The 22400-nt window shown below is 44.6% G+C and overlaps 2 protein-coding genes and 1 pseudogene across 7 annotated transcripts in view; all 3 read left to right on the plus strand.

Annotated features, from left to right (window-relative positions):
• The window catches only part of LOC103471578 (reticulon-3-like), a 2841-nt pseudogene extending 2407 nt beyond the window's left edge, over nt 1-434 (plus strand).
• Nucleotides 435-1133: 699 nt separating this feature from the next.
• cdk15 (cyclin-dependent kinase 15) lies at nt 1134-14345 on the plus strand. 5 transcript variants are annotated; one of them, XM_017305468.1, is made up of 13 exons: nt 1134-1350; nt 2735-2875; nt 2961-3055; nt 3260-3339; nt 3462-3556; nt 3736-3883; nt 3955-4078; nt 7559-7747; nt 7825-7918; nt 7968-8073; nt 8147-8195; nt 13436-13578; nt 13985-14345. In XM_017305468.1, the coding sequence occupies exons 1-13, from the start codon at nt 1186-1188 to the stop codon at nt 14095-14097; spliced, it is 1542 nt and encodes a 513-aa protein (XP_017160957.1). In that variant the 5' UTR covers nt 1134-1185; the 3' UTR covers nt 14098-14345. The 5 variants fall into 5 exon arrangements, with proteins under 5 accessions (XP_017160957.1, XP_017160966.1, XP_008418792.2 ...); XM_017305477.1 differs by having other exon boundaries at nt 8010-8073; XM_008420570.2 differs by having other exon boundaries at nt 7574-7747.
• A 1011-nt stretch (nt 14346-15356) lies between these two features.
• The window catches only part of LOC103471535 (signal-induced proliferation-associated 1-like protein 2), a 13847-nt gene continuing 6803 nt past the window's right edge, over nt 15357-22400 (plus strand). Inside the window, exons 1-5 of one of the 2 annotated variants that reach the window (XR_534672.2) lie at nt 15357-15635; nt 16792-17899; nt 17987-18114; nt 18187-18375; nt 18838-18991. Coding sequence is in view for 1 of the 2 variants with exons in the window: in XM_008420597.2 (XP_008418819.1) it covers nt 16912-17899; nt 17987-18114; nt 18187-18375; nt 18838-18991 (1459 nt within the window). In the remaining variant the exon portion in view is untranslated. The remainder of the gene's footprint in view (nt 15636-16791; nt 17900-17986; nt 18115-18186; nt 18376-18837; nt 18992-22400) is intronic. The other variant, XM_008420597.2, reaches the window with a different exon arrangement.

A 22400-nucleotide genomic window follows, 5' to 3' on the forward strand; every position in this document is an offset into this window, starting at 1 on the left:
TCCTCTTCCTCCTCCTCTTCTTCCTCTTCCTCCTCCTCATCCACCACCTCTTCTTCCTCTTCCTCCTCCTCCTCTTCCTCCTCCTCCTCTTCTTCCTCGTCCTCCTCTTCCTCCTCCTCCTCTTCCTCCTCCTCCTCTTCTTCCTCTTCCTCCTCCTCCTCCTCTTCCTCCTCCTCCTCCACCTGAACCGACCCGGTTCTCTGTGATTTCAGACTCAGATCGATCGGCAGCTGGTTCTGCTTCGGTCCAAACTGGAGAAGGTTCTGCTGAGGTGAGTCCGCTCTCCGTCGCCTGGTTACCGTTTCCATGGTGATACCTGACGGTGTCGCCCCGCAGACTGCAGGACCGGCTGCCTGGAGCCGTGAGGAGGAGCAAAGCGGAGTGAACCTGAGATCGGCCCGGTTCTGGCCCAATAAAGAGTTCTGATAAATAAACTGCTGTGCCGTTTTTATTCATGTCTGCAGAACCAAGAAAACCCGCAGAGACCGTTTCAGAACCAGAACCAACGCTTCACTTAGTTTCAGTTAGTCTGGTCCGGGTCGGTCCGGTTCGGTTCGTTCCAGAATAATCCTCAAATTTATTGATCTCTGCACATCTGACCAGCCGGGTCCACAGTAAAGAACCTGGTCTGGACTGGTTCTGGTTCTGATCAGATAGCCTACCCATCGTCTTCCAGGAGTTTGTCAGGAGCTGCAGCTGGAGAGACGGAACCAGAACCAGATGGAGTCAGCCCAGAGTCCTGAAGGCCTGAAGCTGCAGAGTAGCTCTGCTGCAGCCTGAGCCCGACCCAACAGAAGGTTCTGGTTCTGATGAAGTGCTTAGTCAAAGCTGTGGTCTCACTGCTTCCCCCGAAGAACCTCCGGGTTCTGGGTCGGACCAGCTCCCAGCAGCCCGGTTTGTTCAGCTGCTTCCTGTGATAGAGGGCCAGAACATCTGAGAACAGAACCGGGTGCAGATCCGGTCCACTTCAGGCTTCAGGAGGAGATGCTGGGACCAGAGCAGCCAGCAGGGGGCAGCAGATCCCTGCGTCTCAGTCTGAATGGAGTCTGTTGTTCCCAGAGACCAGGATGGAGGGGGGAGGGGGGGTCATGGGACCAGAAGGGGGGTCATGGGACCAGAAGGGGGGGGCGGGTCGGCAGTTTGCTTCTCCTGATCCTTGTGAGTCATGAGGAGGAAGATCAGCAGATGAGTCGGAGTGGAGGGAAGATGGAGGAGTTTTCCCGCTGCGGCTGGATGAGGAGCTGCTGCTGCAAGGAGAGCGAGGAGGAAGATGGAGGACCAGAGGAGGAGGAGGAGGAGGAGGACAGTCCCAGGAGCTCCAGGACCTGGATCTCCATCCCGCCTTCTGTGGTACCAGTCCAGATCCTCCACATGCTTCACATGACACACTAACTTCCTCACCCCGAAGGTTCTGGTTCTGTTGGGCCTTTGGTGTCACTAAACACCATCACAAACAGGTGATGTTAAAGGTGGATGGATTGTTTTAAGGTGAGGTAATTTTATCTATACAGCACATTTTCAAAGTTCTTTAGATGAATTAGAAGGAAAGACAAACAAAACAAACCAAAAAGGTAAAAGTATTAAGAGAACTTAAATTATAACCGTTTCTCCGGATTATTGTTCTGATAAAACTAAATGTTGGTTTTTCATGTTTGATTCTTGAGCTGTGATGTTACAACGAGGTCATTAGTCCTTATTGAACGGCTGAACAGGTGATCAGCTCTAAACCACCAGTACCTTTTTACTCTGTCCTTTAGCATACCCGTTGCCGTGGCAACCCTCTAAACCCAAGCAGAGATTACATTAAAAACATTCGTTTGTTTCGTTATGAGGTTTTCAGGCTTGATGTTTATTTTGCGATTATTAATCAGCCTCCCTGAACGCAGCGCTGAGCTCCTGCTCTGATGGTCAGTTTGTCACCATGACGCTGAGATCAACTCACAACCTGCGATCGATTAACGTATTGACACCTGAACTAGACGCATCAGGGAGGTATGCACATGTAGCCACATTCAGATAATACAGAGATATGGGTGAAAGGCGGTGACATCACAGAGGATGGATGTCTGAATGTCAACTCTAAGATCAGGCAGAACATTATGACCAGCTGAGCTGCGAGTCTCAGCAAGAATCACATCCAACCTGCATGTCAGTCTGAGTGTCGCTAGTCGGCCCAATCCGTCACCAATTTGTGGACATGCCAGGTATCTGCCARCTCCAAACAGRAATCCTGTTATCAGGAATCCAAATAAATCCAGGATGTCTCCCTCTGGGTGTGTCCCCGTAGGACAGGAGGGCTCTCCTCTGTCCAGTCTTTGCCTCGAGAAAATTTGATCAACTGCACTGAGAGCAGCTGACCAGATCTATAATTTGTAGATTTGGAGGATGTGCAAAGGAAGGTATGAGGGAATTTTTCTGCCATAATTCGAAAGCTCACATTTTCAGCCCAAAAGCAGGAGTTCATGTCTTTTTCTGGACTTTCTGTTTAACACTCTACAATTATTCCCCCATGGAAATCTCCAAAAAAGCAGAACAAAAACAGAGCAAGCAGGGTGAAGGTGGAGCTCAATGAGGTGGAGTTTAAGGTGGAACCATAGTTTTAAGGTGGTAGGTTCTTATCAACTCCATGTATGAGCTTTATTTCCTCATTTTGTGTACCTGGGTTGTCCCAAAGCTGTGTTGTACCTGTCCAGCTGCCCTCTTCCCTGCGTGTGAACTCTGTCTGTGTGTTCAGGTGGATCATGAAGCTCCCGACCCGTCTGGATCTCAGCCTGACTGGTTCCACACGCTGCAGGTCCGACGGCTCAGGATTCCAAGAGGACGAAGCAACAGTGACCCGCTAAGAGCAGCGACTGCACAGGAAGTCTTCACCTGGGTCAGCTGATGATGTCATGACGTGTGTGATGCAGGCCGCCTCATGTTCTTCAGAAACTGAATCTTGATGTTTGCGCTGTGCTCAGAAAGCGGGTCTGGAGTTTGGAGCGGCCCAGTCGTACCTGAGTCTGGAGAAGCTGGGAGAAGGAGCGTTTGCCTCCGTCTACAAGGGCATAAGCAGGTCAGATGGTCCATGTATGATGACATCACCGAGAAAAACACAAATAAATTATTGAAAAAAACATACATTGTGATTTCCGGATGGATTTTAGATTGCGTCTCTTACAGTAGTAGACGTGGACCTGAGACGACCATTTCAGAACTCCATGATTTCTAAGTGGGAGAAAATCACGGAGGTCTCGTTGCGACTCGTTTTTCTGTTTAGGATCAACGGCCAGCTGGTGGCTCTGAAGGTGATCCGCATGAAGACAGACGAGGGGATCCCGTTCACCGCCATCAGAGAAGGTGATCAATGAGATCTGTACACCACCCGCCTGAGTCTATATGTGTCTGCACTCACCTGTGTGTGTGTGTGTGTGTGCGTGTGTGTGTGTGTGTGCGTGTGTGTGTGTGTGTGCGCGCCACAGCCTCTCTCTTAAAGCATCTGAAACACGCCAACATTGTCCTCCTGCATGACATCATCCACACCAGAGAGACGCTCACCTTCGTCTTTGAATATGTGGTGAGGAAGGCCCTGTCTCTTATGCAGCAGTTCCCAGTCTGACCTGAGGGGGCGCTGCAGATACAATCTCAGTCAGGCCATGTTGATTTGAGCTAAATGTTTAGAGCTGGCAGCAGATGTTTGATGTTTCGGGATCTCCAGCAGCTCTGATTCGCTGACTCGTATTTGTCTGGTGTTAGTGTAGTAGCTGCTGTCTTCCTGCAGGGGGCAGTGCAGCCCACACTGGTACATTGAAGCGTTCTGATCCTTGTGTTGCTGCTGCAGCAGACAGATCTGGCCCAGTACATGACGCAGCACCCAGGAGGACTTCATTCGCACAACGTGCGGGTATGTGCACACACAGCAGCAGGGGGCGCTGCAGGAACAGCATGTTGCACTGATGCTGTTCTTCCATGCAGATCTTCATGTTCCAGCTGCTGCGCGCCCTCAGCTACATCCACGGTCACAGGATCCTGCACCGAGACCTGAAGCCCCACAACCTGCTCATCAGCTACCTGGGAGAGCTCAAGCTGGCCGACTTCGGTGAGGAGCGCCCCCTACAGACTGACAGCTTTACACGCTAAGAAATTTAAAATGTGATGTTACTTGTTTCATCTGTTTAATGGAGAAGGACCTCGCTGCAGCAAACAGGAAGGGGCGGGACGGACCACTGTCAGCCTCTTACCTTATTTGGAAATGGGACCATTGCACTCCGGAAGTGAAGGGGGCGCYATTTCCTATATTATCCGCGGCCTCCCGTTTTAATTATCTTTTTATCTGTGATGTAGCTTCATCTGTAGGAAGGAGTTTCTCTCTCAGAATGTATTTCAACTTCTCTTTTATTTACTTCAGCGCAGCTCACAGTTTTTAACAAATTCCGTAGCTTTCTGTGAACTTAAATCTGCTACTTTTTCGCATCTTTTCGGGCCTGCAGTGCTGCTGCCTCTAGTGGCGTGGTGGTGGTAGCACAACTAATATAAATACATTACTAAATCAGAATACCAAAGTCTTTATTATTATTTATTAATTCTGGCATAACTAGAACCGCAAAAGATAAAGTCCCTCACAAAACACCAAACTTTTTAATTTTCTTAAGGAAGTAGAGCTAATTAAATGACATAAAACCTGAAAGTGGTTCCAGTTTCACTCGTTGGCCAACCTGTTGAAACTGTGGAAAGTTTTAAATACCTTGGATCATTTTTGGACAATCAGCTCAACTTGGCTGAAAACACTGATTACATTTTTAAGAAACGTCACTTTATCTTTTAAGACCCAGTGACATAACAAGTGCAACTCGCGCAAAACCTCTAGTTAGTTAGAGGTAACATTAGCTAACATTACCTCTAGTTAAGTAATGTTAACATTTTAACAATGAGTTAAAATGTTAAAACTTAAAAATTTAACTTTAGTTTTAAGTCACCTCAAGTTTTAACTGCTGAGTTTTAACTTTTCATCTCCGGCTGGTTTGATGACATGAGCAGCAGAAATATCAGGTAAATAGTGTTGAAACCAAAAACATCTGTCTAAACTGATCATCCAACCTCTTTATTCCTCAGTTTGAGCTCCTGAAGGCGTCACTGTTTCCTCTGGTTAATATAAAACATCTATTAGACGTCATTCACTGACGGTGCAATAATTATTCTTAGCCAAACTAAATGATAACATTTATCTTCAGCATGCTAAGTGTTTACTTGATGCACTAATTGTTTATATTATGATTCTATTAATTAGTTTTATTTTATTGTTTTAGAGTCAAAGAAAAATTTCCACCTCAAAGACTAAATAGTTTAATCATATTTTTCCTATATATTGGACTCTACCAACAAAACAAAATGTGGATTATTGCTTGTTTAACAATCCTGGTTATTCGTCTGTGAACCTAATTAATTTGTTCATTATTGACTTTTGCTAAATTAAATTTCTTATGTAAACATTGTATATGGTATTTTTATTGTTGTTGATAATGTTGTTTTTCATGTCTTATTTCTTTTCTTCCTCCTATAAGTGGAGATGTATAGATATTATTTATAATGTATAAAGGTGTTGTTTATGTCACCTAATTTACATCCTGAAGAAAAATATGGTATTTTAGAAGATAATTTATCTTTCACGTTGCCAGTAATGGCGAAATTAATAGTAAATAATAAAGACTTTGGTATTCTGATTTAGTAATGTATTTACATTAGTTGTGCTACCACCCCCACGCCACTAGAGGCAGTAGCACTGCAGGCCCGAAAAGATGCGACTAAGAAGCAGATATAGAAGAACACAGAAAGCTACGGAATTTGTTAAAAGCTGTGAGCTTCGCTGAAGTAAATAAAAGAGAGAAGTTGAAATACATGCTGAGAGAGAAACTCCTTCCTACAGATGAAGCTACATCACAGATTTCAAAAGAAAATTTAAACGGGAGGCCGCGGATATAGGAAATAGCGCCCCCTTCACTTCCGGAGTGCAATGGTCCCATTTCCAAATAAGGTAAGAGGCTGACAGTGGTCCGTCCCGCCCCTTCCTGTTTGCTGCAGCGAGGTGGACTTGGTTTAATGTGCAAATTACTTTGTAAAGTCATCCTGTCGCTTTAACTCTAATGGGTATTTATGCAAATTAACGTTGTCCCTAGTTGTTTTCCGTTTTCACACCAACTGCGTACAGTTGGGAAGCAGCACTCCAAGCTGCTTTTGGTGTCAAAAAACAGTTTTAGTTGTTTTTTTAACACCAAACCAGGATGAAGTGCTGCTAGCATGAACTGTAGAAATTAGAGTAAAAATGGAGTCTGAGCTGAAAAATACCAAAAATAATTAAAATAATAAAACAAAATCTTTGCTTAATCTGTGGATTCTGGTGACGTTTCATGTGGAAGTAAACTAGGTTAACCAATTACTGTGATGACGCAATACGGAAAGCAACTAGGGACAATATTTATTTGCATGTTATGTAAAAACAATGAGACGTGCTTATGGTCAGCATAAAATGGAATTTTAAATATTAATCTGAACATAAAACAAGCATCATCAGAGTTTCATTTCCTGGAAATGAAGTTTTGGATAAAAATGCTTGATCTCATAATCTATTTAAATGAAGTCAATGGAAAAAGTGAAGCATTTGAAAGCAGTAAGTACTGATGAATGTTTGAAAATGTGACAGTAAAGTTCGGCCAGCAAGGTTTCCCACAATGCATTGGGCCACCAGCAGCAGCAGCAACTAATTAAACCACTTTTTATTCGACTCAATAATTGGTTTTAAGACGTTTAAGTCTAAAACATAAACACCAAATCTTGGTCTATGCAGAAATCATGAATAAGGCGCTTATTGAATTGTTTAAGTTTAATATTTGAATTCACACACCATGAGCGACATGGATGATTATTTTCATGACTGCTCTGCAAATAATGGTTTTACTTAAGGAAAGTGAAGAAACTGTCTCTGCTTGACCGGGTTTGACGTCACTGTTCTTAAATTTCACTTTATATAATATGTTGTAGTGAGTTAGATTTGTCTAATTAATCCAATGAAACAAACATAATTTGAATGTTTCCTTTAATGAACTCAGTTCTGTCAACTGGTTCCTCTAAACCCTCATTATAACTTAATGTTGAACAAACTGTGAATTTAACTCCAGCATCAAGTTAAACAGACTTTAGTCTAAACCAGGGGTGTCAAACTCCAGTCCTGAAGGGCCGCTGTCCTGCAGTTTTTAGATGTGCCACAGGTACAAAACACCTGAATCAAATGGCTTAATTACCTCCTCAGTTCTCCAAAGCCTTGCTAATGACCTAATTATTCTATTCAGGTGTGGTGCAGCAGAGGCACTTCTAAAAGTTGCAGGACACCGGCCCTCGAGGACTGGAGTTTGACACCCCTGGTCTAAACTGTTGAATTTGCTGAACTGAGTTTGTTTGTCTAATGATTTTGTTGAAAATGTGAAACTCTTTACATTTAATGAACCAGGTTTAGTGGAACCATTGACATAACTTGGTTAAGTAAATTCAACCTTTCATTTCTTACACTGTAGCACAAAATATTTAGTGTTTTCACTGTTAGAAAAAGCACAGGCCTCTGCTGTGCTTTTAACCCTGAGGGACTCCATGGTGCAGGGCTGGCCCGGTCCAAGTCCATTCCCGCCCAGAACTTCTCCTCCGAGGTGGTGACGCTGTGGTATCGGCCCCCCGACGTTCTGATGGGATCCATCCACTATTCTACGGCCCTGGACATGTGGTGAGCGCCGCCGCCGCCGCCGCCGCCGCCGCCGCCGCCGCTCCCATGATCACTAAGGGTTGCTTTGTTTCAATCAGGGGGGCGGGCTGCATCTTCATAGAGATGCTGCAGGGATCGCCAGCGTTCGCCGGAGGTTCTGATGAGCTGGAGCAGCTGCAGAACATCTGGACGGTGAGTTCACCAAGTTCTGATCGGGTCTCCGTTAAGCACCACCTTAAAGGCTTTGGTTTTGTGGCGGCCGTGTGTTGGTGGTCTTCTGCAGGTTCTGGGCGTCCCATCAGAGGACAGCTGGCCTGGGGTCAGTCTGCTGCCTAATTACAGACCAGGTGAGCTCACCTGTCTACGTCCACATGCTGACAGTACGCAGCACATTAACTTACATTTCTGTTTTCACCTTAGAGAGGTTCATTGACTGCAGGCCGAAGCTTTTTACAGATGTCTGGAAAAGGTAAGCTAAGCTAAGACAAGGTCATTTTATTTATACAGCAGATTTTCAGCAACAAGTCAATTCAAATTGCTTTACATGAATTAGAAGGAAATAGAAGCAAAATAACAAACCAAAGGAAAGAGCAAAAGAAGAAAAAGTATAAAACTACATATTGTTTCCCCATGTTTAAGAATAAGTGGTCCGTAATTTATAAACTAGTGGGGTTTTTCTCTGGGTTCTTGTTCTGATAATGTTGAGTCATCTGGATTATAAGTTTGTTCAAATTCCTTTTCTGGGTTGCAGGTACTATAAGTACGCCATCATTTATAATAGAAGTAGTTTTTCTGGGAAAAGTAATAGAGGTTTCTCTGAATAATAAACTAACAAGTATAATATTGGTCTAAATCAGTACTTCTCAAATAGCCCCCCTCCCCCCACAGGGGGGCGTGCGAAGTGTCAGGGGGGGCGAGGAGCAGGACTTTATAAATGTCTTTATTCATGTTAGCTGATAAACAAGCTTCCGGTCAATAGGTGGCAGCAGTTTTCTAACTAATCAACAGGCTGCCTGTTCCAGGCCCTGTAGTAAAGAGAAGGACCTCGCTGCAGCAAACAGGAAGGGGCGGGACGAACGACTCTTATCTTATTTGGAAATGGGACCATTGCACTCCAGAACTGAAGGGGGCGCTATTTCCTACATTATCCACGGCCTTCCGTTTTAATTTCTTTTGAACTCTGTGATTTATTTTCATCTTTTCCATCACTGTCTGTATGGAACCTCTGGATTACCTGAAGGACCTCCTTACTTCACATTCAACTTCTAGACTCTTCTGATCCCCAGCCTGTAATCTTCTCCACCTTCCTCCATCCACACTAAGGATTCTGGGTGATCAGGTTTTGGCTGTGGCTCCTCGTCTGTGGATGATTTTTCTCCYGGACTCTTTGAGAGCCCAGCAATTATTGTCCGATTTTAAAACTTTTCTTTTTAGACAAGAATCCTCCACTTTTCAATGACTTTTTAATTGTTTTTGATTGTTGATTTTATCTGTTTTTAGCTGCACCATGTCGCACTTTGAGATTTTTATTAATGAAAAGTGCGCTATAAATTAAATTGATTATTATTATTATTATCTTTAGGAAGAAGTTTCACTCTCAGAATGTATTTGAACTTCTTTCTTTTATTTTCTTCAGCACAGCTCACAGTTTTTAACAAATTCAGTCGTTTTTTAAATCTGCTCCTTAGTCGCATCTCTTCGGGTCCTCTACCGCCTCTAGTGGCGTGGGGAGGAAACACAGCTAATCTAATTACACTAAATCAGAATACCGCAACGTTTTTAATAATTTACTATTCATTTCAGAATTACTGGCAAAAAATAAAAGATAAAGATGAAAGACTAATTATCTTATAAAACTTTTTTTCATTTTCTTAAGGATGTAGAGCTAATTAAATGACAATACTTTTATACATTATAAATAATATCTGTATATCTCCATCAATTATGGGAGGAACAAAAGAAAGAAGGAGACATGAAAAAAGCCTGATCAACTATAATAAAAATACCATTTGCAATCTATACGTAAGAAATTTGGTTGAGCAAAAGTCGATAACAAACAAATGAATTAGGTACAGAAGAATAACAAGCCAGGTTGTTAAACAGATGCAAGCAAAAATTCACTTTTCTGTTTTTACAGTGCCGTGTTTATTATTCTGACAGACTTTTTGTTGGTAGAGTCTTATATATAGGAAAAATTTAATGAAATTATTTAATAAATCAAGGGGGAAACTTTCCTTCGATTTCATAGAATCATAGAATCACATTATCAACAATTTGTGAGTAAAGCAAAACACTAAGCAGCCTATAGATAAATGTTATTTAGTTTGGTTAAGAATAATTATTGCTCTGTCAATAAATGACGTCTAATAGATGCTCCTAGTTGCCAGAGGAAAATAAAGTAACGTCTTCATGAGCTCAGAGGTTTAAACTGATGAATAACAAGGATTTATGCTTTCAGCAAACAGTTGAGACAGAGATGTTTTTGGTTTCATGTACCTGCCGTTCAAACTATCCTTAAAAGATTGTCTGTTAGTCTGCAGCTCATGTGACCAAACCAGCCGAGATAAAAGGTTAAAACTTGAGTTAAAACTCAAGTTAGAATGTTTTAACATTTGAACTCAACAACCTCTAGTTGGGTCAGCCCAAGATAACAAGGTCATGTTAAAGGTCGAGTGTCTGAGGACAGTTCTTAACGATGTAGTCAGTTTTCCAGCTAAGCTAAGCTGACTGTCCAGGAACGACACAAGGAATGTTAAATGTTTCAACAGGTCGGCCATCGAGAGAAACTTTTAATCACTTTCTGTTCTTGTTCTTCTGTGAGGGAATTTATCTTTTACTGTTCCAGTAATGACAGAACCCATAATAAGTAATAAAGACTTTGTGGTATTCTGATTTAGTGATTAATTAATTAGTTGTGTTACCTCCCCACGCCACTAGAGGCAGTAGCGGGCCCGAAGAGATGTGACTAAGGAGCAGATTTAGAAGTTCACCGAAAACTACAGAATTTGTTAAAAACTGTGAAGTAAATAAAAGAGAGAAGTTCAAATACATGCCGAGAGTGAAAATCCTTCTCAAAAATGAAGATTTGTCGCAGATTTCAAAAGAAAATAAAAACGGGAGGCCGCGGATAATATAGGAAATAGCGCCCCCTTCAGTTCCGGAGTGCAATGGTCCCATTTCCAAATAAGGTAAGAGACTGACAGCGGTCCGTCCCGCCCCTTCCTGTTTGCTGCAGCGAGGTGGACTTGGAAAAAACAGAGAATGACACAAGAGCGGGTGTTTTGAAATATGTCTACCATCATAGAGGAGAATTAAAGAAGTTTGACGGTGAAAGACAAAACGGCAGCAGAGGTCAGTAAAGCAAGTCTGACAGTTTTATGGCCAGGCTACCAACTATAACCCAACAAAACACTCAGTGTTCCGTAATTTAGCTCAGTAGAGTTAAAAGTTTTCATAAAATGACGACTTTATTCTCGTCCAACTTTACTCGTATTTAAAACAAATCAAAAACTCAGAGCCTTAAACTCCATCATAAGCAAGTAACTGTAGCTCACAGAAAAAGGCCAGGAAATAGACGAAACCTTTATTTTTATTAATGCAAAATGTTATACACTTTTCATATCATCTGACAACCTGAAAATATTGCTGCAAATTTTTATGTTAAAATCTTTATAGTTTGTCTAAACTGAAGAAGCTGACAGTGGCCAACACTTAGTTAAAAGTTTTCCTGTATGAAGTCTAAAATGCACATCCTGGTGAATCACTAACTGCTAGTGATTCACTTAATAAACTGATTTTGGAAATTATTTTGGGCCTTAGAACAATAAAACAGCGGTTTTGATAATAAGGTCATACAATGCTGGAGTCTGTTTGGCACAGATAATTAAATATGAACAGTAAAAAAATGATCCCCAGAGGGGCATGGCAGAAAATAACTGAGAAACTCTGGGTTAAATAATACTTCACAATGTAAAAAGTCTTAAACTAAACCAGGGCTGCCCAAACTTTTTGAGACCAGCATCTACTTTTTCTCTCACCAACCAAATGAGATCCACATGACGCAGATATAAAAAGGATAAATTAAACTCTATTGACTTACTTTGTATTTTATATGCACATATAAAATACAGAAATATTAAAGTGATAGAAACCTGATGCAGTTTCTTCCTCAGTGAGATTCGGACACTGGCAGCAGGTTACAGTCCAGAGGCTCAGTAGGAGTGAAATCAGGCAGAAACATTGAATCTACGTTGAAGTCTTGAGTGGTTGGTGACCAACATGTTGAATCTACGTTTCAACCATAACTGACACTATTTCAATGTTGCATCTGAATGTGGATCTGCATGAACATTTGGGTTGATTTTATGTGGAAAAGCCAAAGATTTATGTAAATGTTTTGGTCCAGTAGGTCTACATCATAACACACCACTGAAAGTTTCTTCACTGGCGTTAAACACTATTTTATTGGCAGATGATGGGAATATGTTGTTCAAAATGATCTTACATTACCAAAACTGTGTGTACAAAAGGTTTTAAAAGGCAACATGGGATTGATATAACATTTTATATAAGAAAACAGTCATAGATCTGTAAACATATTTGACTGTCTGAACATCAGTCTGTTGTCCATGAAGGTCCAGGAGGTTCAGCTTGTTCTGTAAGAACCAGGAAACAGGACTAGTTGGGTAACAGGTCTGACTCTGGTTGGCATCACTTTGGCTCCTTGGTGCCTTGGCTCCTTGGCTCCTTGGTGCCTTGGCTCCTTGGCTCCTTGGTGCCTTGGCTCCTTGGTGCCTTGGCTCCTTGGTGCCTTGGTGCCTTGGCTCCTTGGCTCCTTCCTCCCACTGTGGCGCCTAATGAAGCCACTTCCTGACCTTTTCCCTGAGGTCAGCTAGCTTTGGGTCAAACTGCTGAGACACAGAGAGATGAGAGTGAGGAAGGGTTAGAAAGATGATGAACATTAGAAACGTTCTGAAACACATTGAAATATTAAATGGTGGTTATAGAACAAACAAAGCATTCCCCATGTACTCAGTTAAATTAATGAAGACACACTAATGAATATTCATTAATATTTATCTTAGTTGACATGGACAGTAACATTTACCCATCAAGCTGCAGCGTAATGTAGCATTTATGATGCTGCACTCATGTTAAAATGAGGGAATCAATATTTAAAATAAAGTTCTGTGTATCAGAAAACCTAAAGATAAAACTCAATCTGTGGTGATTAACAGCCTCCTGCAGGACTGATGGCTGCAGAAGGTCATGCAACTATGTGAATCAGCTGTTCTGGATCAGAGGCACATCTAAGCACATCATAACAATTAGAAAACAAGTGATTTAAAACTATTTAAAGCAGCAGCAGCAGCTCTGAGCTTCCTTGGCACCTCATGCTCTCCCAGACCAGACAAYAGGCCCCATCCTGTTTAAAAAAACTCAAATCCCACAAAGATTTCATACTTTTAGGCATACAATTACAAGGGGGTCACAGTCTTGAGCCTCCCTGGTCTATTCAGGCGTCCTGGAGAGGAGGGTCTGTCGGATAGTCGAACCTCGGATTCAGGAAGAGCAGTGTGGTTCTGGCCTGGTGCTGGTGCCTCCAGCACCAGGACCTCCTGACCCCATGAGGGATAAGGGTGTTAGAMAATGGATGGATGGAGGAGCTGCTAACATGCTTTATGCTCAGTCTCTGCTCCTCTGCATCAGGTTGGAGCAGCTCTCCTGTAAGACTGGTGACCTGGCCCAGAAGATGCTCAGGCTGGTTCCGACGGAACGGATTTCAGCTCAGGAGGCTTTGCAGCATCCATATTTTAGCACGCTTCCTGCTCCCATCATGCACCTCAGAGACGGTAAGACCACCACCTGCTAACGAGCTACAAACAAATTATTTTCAGATGAATGTGTAATACTGAGGGTTCAATATAGAACCATGGTGCAGAGATTTTATATTCCGATTTGCTAAATGTAGCCACTATAAGCTCCACCTGTGAACAGGTTGGCTTAACAGTCCAAGTAAAGCTGTGCTCTGATTGGCCAGTCTCTAAAGCCAGCAGGGGGCAGCACTTCCAGCTGTCAGGACAACCGGAGCTTAGCGGAGAGGCTGCGTCTCCTCACTGAGAGTTCAGAAGGTTTTTAACCATCAGCGGCTTCTGCATGACCAGATCATGTTCAGGACCTTCTAACGTCAGCATCACATCTTATACACAGAAGAAAATCCACATTACTTGAATGAAAGTATAATTTGCTGTTTTTCAGCTGTGTCCATCTTCAAGGTTCCTGGAGTTTGCCTGGAGACAGAGTTCAGAGACATCTGGAACCCCGGACAAAAACTGAAGTCTGCCCGGCTTCCTGCCGCCAGCTGTTGGTGATCAAACCGCCAATCAGATCAGCTGGATCTGACAAGACGAGGAAAGGGGCAAATCAACCCTTTAGGGAGACGGATTCATAAACTAGGGATGGATTTCTGATGCACCGGTCCAGTTCAGCTGCGGCTATGATGCAGTGGCTCTCCCTCATCAGAGGTCACTGATGGGGGAAGCTTTGGAGTCCTTTGGACTTGATCAACACAATGCAGAACGTTTTGCAGAAAACCTAAATAAAACGTTGAGCGTCTCCAGCGGGTGTCGTCCTTCCAGTTCTTTTCCTGAATCGACATGAAGCCGATCTAGAGACTCGTTCTGCTCTTCCAGAAACAGGTTCTGGTCCACAGGGCGTAACCGTTTCTGTTCTGTTTCAGGCTGCAACACGTCTCCGTCTGTCGGCTTCAGGCTCAGAGTTCCTGTGTGTCCATCAAGTCTTAGTCTCTCCTCGGGTCTCTGCATGTCTTTCTGTCCTATAGTCAGAGGAGAGCAGGCAGGAGATGCTCTCTGAAGCTGACGTCTGCCTGACCATTGATGTGACCAAGAGCCAGAAGCTGCAACTTCTGAGATGCTTATGCATTTATGTATATATACATTTACATATATTTGTTTATACATTTGATTTCCAAAGAAATGAAAGAAAAACATTCAGAGCTCTGGAAATCTGCTGAAGCTGTTGCCTTTTTCACCTCGACTGGTTTTCATCCTGTTGAAGGTTTTACAACCCTAAAGCTTTAAAAAGGTTAACGTTTTATTAACCTTTATATTATTATTATTATTAATAATAATAATTTAGAAACACTGAGGGCTGCACAGTGGTGCAGTGGGTAGAGCTGCTGCCTTGCAGCAAGAAGGTTCTGGGTTCGATTCCTGGTCTCCCTGCATGGTGGGTTTTCTCCAGGTTCTCCGGTTTCCTCCCACAGTCCAGAAACATGACTGTCAGGTCAACTGGTCTCTCCAGATTCTCCCTAGGTGTGTGAGTGTGTGTGTGTGTGTGTCTCTGTGTTGACTGGCGACCTGTCCAGGTGACCTGTCCAGGTGACCTGTCCAGGTGACCCCGACTCTCGCCCGGAACGTTAGCTGGAGAGGCAGCAGCACCTCCTGACCCCACTGAGGGACAAGGTGTTAGAAAATGGATGGATAGAAACACCGATCAATAAATTCTTCAGCTTCCCTTCGCTTCCACCAGGTGGCAGCAAAGAGTATATTTGTTCTCTTTTTTCAACCTCATGAAGCGCAGCTTCTGATGATGATGATGATGATGATGATGATGATGGTGGCGGGGGCGGCTTGGTTCTGATGAAGGGTAAACGGATCTTTTGAGCGAATGTTCAGAGCAAAGTAGTTAATAATCCGAGCCGTAAGTGAAGGCAGCACCAGTTGAAACTCCGACCGGAAACAGCTGAGAGACTTTTCCCAGTCGGGACCAGAAACCACAGAACCGAACCTGGAGCAGAGTTTTTCAGGGGACCAGTTCAGCCCGGTACCAGCTGGAGAGCCTGCCGGAAGTGGTTCCGGTTCGGCAGGGAGTGTTTATGGCGTTATTGGTGAGTTGTTCTGGTTCTAACCATTTTTAGAACCAGGAGTTATTGTGTGAAGTTCGATCCTGGTTGTGGTTCTGGGACATTTGGACTCTACTGAGTTCGGAGGGTGTTTTCAGAACCTTTTGGGTCTGTTTGATTTGTTTAGCATCAGAACATCCAGAATGTTCGAACTTGATGGGAAACTGGTTTCATCTGCTCCCAGAACTCCGAACCTCCGGTTCCGATGTGTTCGGGCTCCGTTAGTAAATAAAGTGTTTCACTCTGCAGCCGGTGCACGATGTTAAAGTCGGTTCGGTTGGAAGTTCTAATCCACCAGCTTCCCGGAGAACCTCTGTGTGCTTTTGGACCGACGGAACCGGTTCCTGGAGGACATGTTCCCAGCTGCACACTGGCGACCCTTCAGACGACCCGCCGAGCCCAGGCTCGGTACCGGACATTGCGGACTGAGTTTAGTCCAGTTTGGGCCCATCTTGAGCAGAATCCAGATTCTGAGACAGAACCGAGCCTCACAAGTTGAACTAACTAGTGGTGAACTAGGTTAGCTGGGCGAGCTAGTTAAACTAACTAGTACCAACTAGTTAAACTACAGGTGAACTAAGTAACTGACTCATCCAGGCGGAGGTCCACCAGAACCAGCGGTTCTGCTGATGAGGAAGAGGATTTCCTGGAGGGTTATCCAGCTCTGTAATACAGGAAGTGATGTCACACAGCAATCAGCTGATTGGAATCAGTAAATAGAACTGATGTTGTCCTGGAGCTGGTTCTGACCCACACCACCGGGTCAGAACCAGAAGAACCCCAGGCTGAGCTCTGTGGACATCTCGTCTCCAGCGTCCACTGGGAGTCAGGTGATGAGGGGACGCCGTGTCTGTCCACAGGTTCAGAGACGGGCCTCCTGGTGGACGAATGTCTCACCAAAGTACAGATGGAAGATTTAACTCTATTTCTGAAAACTATGAAATACTCCCAAGTTCCATGAAGTATCAGAATAGTGTAAAAAAGTGTGAGGAATTTTCCTCAGGACAAGTTGGACTTTGTTCAGATTGAACTTTGACCCTAAGATCCTTGACGCTGTCATCCTCCCTCCAGCCATAACCCAGGTGTTCTGCCCTTTCACCTCAGAACCGTCAGTTCCTCATCTGTTCTTTTTGTCTTTCAGGTCCAAAGGAATGTCTCATCTGAGGACCGACTGGACCACAGACAGCAGCAGGAGGAATTCTGATCTCTGATTCAGGACTGGGACAAAGATCTTGGTGGACTTCCTGGACGCTACTCATTGATGAGAGAGTCTCTGGAGGTCATGGGTCCTCCACAGACCCAGGGATCTCCAGCTGTTCCTCAGATGGGGGTTCGCGCCCGTGTGTCAAACTGGTCAAAGAAGCGGGACACAGGGAACGCCCGGCCTTCCTCGAGAGTCGACAGGCTGGGACCGTGCCAGTTGGATGGACCTTCTAGGAAGTTTCTGGAGGACAACCTGGACCTGTCAGGTGGGTCGAAGACCGGCGTCCAGTTCTTCAGGACAGGCCAGGTGAGGATGAAGAGGAGCAACAGCGAGGCGACCATCAGTGACTTTGACTTTGGTTCTGAGGACGCCGGTCCCGCAGCCACGCTGACCAGAAGACACGGCAGCTCGTCCAGCGTGGACTTGCTGAGCTCAGCGGGGTTCTGGGGGGTTCTGGACCAGGAGCCCAGTGCTCCTCCTCCCATGCCTGAGCCTGACGCCATCTCTGCCGTGCTTTCTCCCAGCCTGCAGGCGGCTGTCCAGATTGCACGTGGGGACATTGTCTTCATTCCAGGACAGGATACTGACAGAGTTCACAGAAAGAAGACGGAGACGTCTGTCCTCGGCCGCCTGAGGCCTCAGCGGACCAACAGCGTTGAGGTGTACCAGGACAGCAGCTGCCCTTTGACCCCTCACAGGTGGTTCTCTCATTATGATGTTCAGAGTGTCCTTGTCTCTGTAGCAGAGGGACGTCCCTGTGCAGAAGCTCCTGATCTGCTGCCGTTAGTGGGACAGGAGGACCAGGATGGTGACGAGCGGAGCAGCGCTCTGGTCCTAGCCTGTCCTCACTTCCTGAATGAGCTTGGAGGGGAAATGGACCAGAACTTGGACCTGACCCGGCCCGGCAGCTCCACCGGCACCAATGCTGCAGTGTCTGTCCTGGAGGCGTCCACAGGAAGCAAGCGCTGTCCCGCAGACCTCAGGGGGACAGACGAGTACCTGGACCTGGGAGCCATGTACTACCAGAAATACTTCTACACCAAAGGTAAGACCTGGTCCCAGTACTGGTTCTGCTCCCAGTGTTTAGCTGTTTCAGGTTCTGTGACCCGTTTCCTGGCTGGTGTCTCTCTAGATCACCAGAATTATTTTGGCGTTGATCCAAAGTTCGGTCCGGTTTCTCTGAGCGTCCGTCGAGACGCTGTGGATGATGGAGGAAACCCGACCAGGTTCTGCTACAGGATCATCCTCCGGACTGGCCAGGTAACTGATCCATCCGACCCGGTTCAGCGCAAGATCTCATGGCCTAATTAGCAGCTTCCTGTTTCTCCTCAGCTGTCCACCCTGAGAGGATCCATCATGGAGGACTCGGTCCCTTCTTCATCCAAACACGGGACGGGTCGAGGTCTTCCCCTGAAGGATGTCCTGGAATTTGTGGTCCCAGAACTCAACATCCAGAGTCTGCGAGCGGCGAGCCGTTCCCCCCAAGTCCCAGACCTGCTGCTGCAACTGGACCAGCAGGAGGTGAGCTGGTTCTGCTGGGTCTGCTGATCCTACTGCCTGTTCTGGTGGTTCTGGAAGTCCTTCGGACCTTATAGTGTTGAAAAGCAGGAATTGTTTTCCTTTCTCTCCACGGTTCTGGACAAGGTTCTGCTGGTCCCTATTATCACACTAAATGTGGTTGGACCGGAACCAGGACACTGTAAAGCTCCAGGCAAACATGAGAAAGTACCAGAACTCATTTGGGTTCCCTGACCGCAGTCTGCAGTTCTGTTCAGTGGAGGTTCTGGTGCTGCTGGATTGATCCACGTTTTGACATCTAAAAGCTACATGGTGTTGGACTTTGTAGCAGTAGAAAGGACGGGCGGTTCTGGTTCTGGCAGAGCAAAATGTGGCGTAAACACTGGAGTTGGACCGACAGGTTTATCGTCACAACTCTTGAGCCGCTGGTTCTGATCCGTCCTCCGTCTTCCTGTTTTCCCGCAGCTCATCCTCCAGCACAGAGTGGACCTGCAGTTGAGCCGGGCCGGTCAGAACACGGGAGAGACCAGCAGTCCTGCCCTGACCCAGTTCCTAAACTTGCTGGGCCACAGCGACCCGATGAAGACTTTCTACAAGCACCAAGACCAGCAGAACTCTGGTACTAGAACCTCCTTTCTTATGGTCTAAATATGTTCTGTTCAAGGTCAGGTCCACTTTTAGATATTTTACCAAAATATCTAATATTTTGGTCCCGGATGTTCGAGACCAATGTCTCAGGCCAGGTCCGAAAGGTTCTGGAGATTCTCGATGGTTCCCTTATCGAGAACACCTGAGCAGAACCTTCAGTGGATCATGATGTTCCCCAGAACCTACAAGTTTAGACCCTGATTGACCCAGTGGACCTGCAGGTCCTGGGTTAGGGACCAAGGTTCTGCTACTAGTCATCTTGTTTTCAGGCAGGTGGGAAAACCCATTTGGGTTTCATTTTCATTCAGATCAGGTAAGGAAACTGGGACAGGAGGACCCAGTTTCCTCATCACATTAATGTGGCAACTCAGATAATCTGAGTGAATCGAGCTCAACTCAACGAACACGGCGAGCGACGGAGAGCCAAGGGTAGCATAACGACCGAGTTGGTCAACGACTTGCTGCTGGAGGGATGGATGATGATGGATGATGATGGATCTTCTTTTCACAGAAACAGGACAGACATGATGTTACCATAGCGACGGAGAGCTACGTGCTACATAAGTGTAGCATAATGACATGAGGACTGAGTTGGTCAGCGACTCGCTGAGAGATTTTGTAAAAACACACAAACAACCAAATGGTGCAAAATTAGTGAAGTGTATAAAATATATTTACAACTAAATATGCAGACAAGGACTTCAAATGGTCAAGGAAATCCTCCGATCTAAACCTCTCCTACCTTATTACTGTCGTTTAATCAACCTGTTGCCGTGGCAACCGCTTGCGCCCCACAAACCCAGCAGAGATGAACTAAAAACACAACGGATTCAGTCCGTTAAGATATCAGGTTTTCAGGCTTCATATTTAATTCTCGGTTAACACAGAGGTGGCTGATTAGCCAATTTAAACTTCGCTCTGCTCATCAGGGTCTTTGAGTCCCTTTTTATTTTTGTAATGGTACCGAAATGCACAGAAATTCACACATCTTGTTTAAACAATTATTACTGAGATTATTAATTTTGTTGGGCCATTAATTTGAACACGTTTTGTTGATTTTTTCCTTAATAAGATGTATTGGATCAGAGGACGTGCTGGTCTCAACATCCTGGAGACGTTCAGTTTGTCACCTACATGGCCTCCGAAGAAGATCTCCAAGGCTCTCCACTCTCATTCTTTCAGCTCGATGCTCCGTAGAGCTGCCTCTGGATATTGCAGTTCACTTACGATGTACAGTAAAGTTGCTCCTTATAGTTGGATCACAGCTGGTAGCTACGAAGGTGTCCCGAACCTTCAATCGTAAGCCAACTTCAGCGGCCGCTTCGTTCAAACTATAAAAACTCCCGACGGTGAAGCTCTGAGTCCATGAGAGCCGCCAACTGAAACACGTTCTGTCTGAGCGGCCACACGAGAACTAAAGTCAGGAGTAATAACACTATTTTCTAATGAAGTTAACGAGCTTCAGCTTATTGATAACCCGTTAGTAGGTCGCCATCTTTCTTGAAGCAAAGTATGGGTGTGACGCTAACCAACCAATTGGGGAAGTTGTAGCCTGATGACGTGCCTCTCCTCATTTGCATTTATTTTTTCCAAGTTTTGTGGGGAAATAGAATGTGATAAATAAGAAAATAAGGAAATACTAAATGATTAAGGGAAATTGGAAAATGGGAAAAGTAACAATTTTTCAAACAAATGTTAAATGAAAAATAGATAAAAGAAAAATGGGTAAATAAAAAAGGGATATATGATAAATTGATTAATGAAACTGGGAAATAGAAAATCAGGTTAATGGAAAAAGGAAATTGAAAAATTGTTAAATTAAAAAATAGATTAATGAAAAATGGGTAAATAGATAAAGGGATAAATGAAAAATGGACAAATGAAAAATAGATAAATGAAAAAATTGGGTTAATGAAATAGGGAAATTAAGTGGTTAAATGAAAAATAGATTAATGAAAAATGGGTAAATGGATAAAGGGATAAATTAAAAATAGATAAATGAAAAAAAGGAAATTGATAATATGAAAAATAAATAAATGAAAAATTGGGGTTAATGAAAATTATTTAACAAATGTTTTATTTATTTCACTCATTTTCTTCATTTTTTGATTTATTTTACTCATTTTTTATTTCACCCATTTATTTATTTATTTAATTTTGGCTGAAATGGCTCTCCATACACTCTGAAGAGAGTTCTTTCATTCTTAATCCCCGGGCTTTGACTGGAATATCCAGGCCCCTTTGTAGGTTTTTTTTTAATTCATACACTATATTTGCCAAAAATATTTCACCCATCCAAATGAATGGAATCAGTTGTTCCAGTCACCTTTAGTCACAGGTGTTTGAATGAAGACTGTTTTTACAGACATTAGAGAACAAATGTTTCGCTCTCAGGAGTTCAGTGAGTTCTGTGATAGGATGTGCAACAAATCCAGTCCTGAAATTTCCTCGCTCCTAAATATTCCAGTCAGCCGTATTATATGAAAATGGAAGCAACTCAGCCACCTAGTGGTCGGCCATGTGAACTGACGGTCAGCGGTTGCTGAAGCTCATAGTGTGATGAGGTCTCCAACTTTCTGCAGAGTCGATCACTGCAGACCTCCAGGCTTCATGTGGCCTTCAGATTAGCTCAGGAACAGACAGCTTGATGGAATGGGTTTCCATGGCGACCAGCTGCACCCAATCCAAACATCACCAAGTGAGGCAAAGGGTTGGATGTAATAAGCCGCCGGACTCTAGAGCAGTGGAGGAACGTTCCCTGGAGGGACAAATCGCACTTCTCCATCTTGGAATCTGATGGACGAGTCTGAGTTTGGTGGTTGCCAGGACAACGGCACTCATCTGACTCCATTGTGCAAAGTGTAAAGTTTGGTGGAGAGGGGCTCATGGTGTGGGGTTGTTATTCAGGAGCCCCTTAGTTCCAGGAACTAAGAACTCTGACTGCTTCAGCAGACCAAGAAATCTTGGACACGTCCAGGATCCCATCTGAGTGGGAACAGTTTGGATCTGGATCCTTAGTGGACCAGAGCACAAAGCAAGGTCCATAAAGACAGGATGGACAGCCTGGCTCAGAGTCCTGACCTCAACCTGATCAGAACACCTCGGGATGAATCAGAGCAGAGACTGAGAGCCAGGCCTTCTCCTCCCACATCAGTGTGTGACCTCACAAATGTGCTTCTGGAAGAATGGTCAGAAATCCCCATAAACTCTCTGCTAGACCTGGTGGGCAGCCTGAAGAGCTGAAGCTGTTCCAGCTGCAGAGGGAGCAATGTCCCATTGGACCCGGTGGGTCAGGACGGGACCGATGGGTCAGGACGGGACCGATGGGTCAGGACGGGACTGATGGGTCAGGACGGGACCGGTGGGTCAGGACGGGACCG

Source organism: Poecilia reticulata, linkage group LG1, assembly GCF_000633615.1.
Source record: "Poecilia reticulata strain Guanapo linkage group LG1, Guppy_female_1.0+MT, whole genome shotgun sequence".
In the NCBI taxonomy this organism is placed as follows: domain Eukaryota; kingdom Metazoa; phylum Chordata; class Actinopteri; order Cyprinodontiformes; family Poeciliidae; genus Poecilia; species Poecilia reticulata.

Coding starts and splice junctions, on each gene's coding strand:
- cdk15 (XM_017305468.1), top strand. CDS start 1,186: ATGAGTCGGAGTGGAGGGAAGATGGAGGAGTTTTCCCGCTGCGGCTGG. Junction 1,351..2,734: donor TCTCCATCCCGCCTTCTGTG/GTACCAGTCCAG, acceptor CTGTGTGTTCAG/GTGGATCATGAAGCTCCCGA. Junction 7,748..7,824: donor TCTACGGCCCTGGACATGTG/GTGAGCGCCGCC, acceptor TGTTTCAATCAG/GGGGGCGGGCTGCATCTTCA.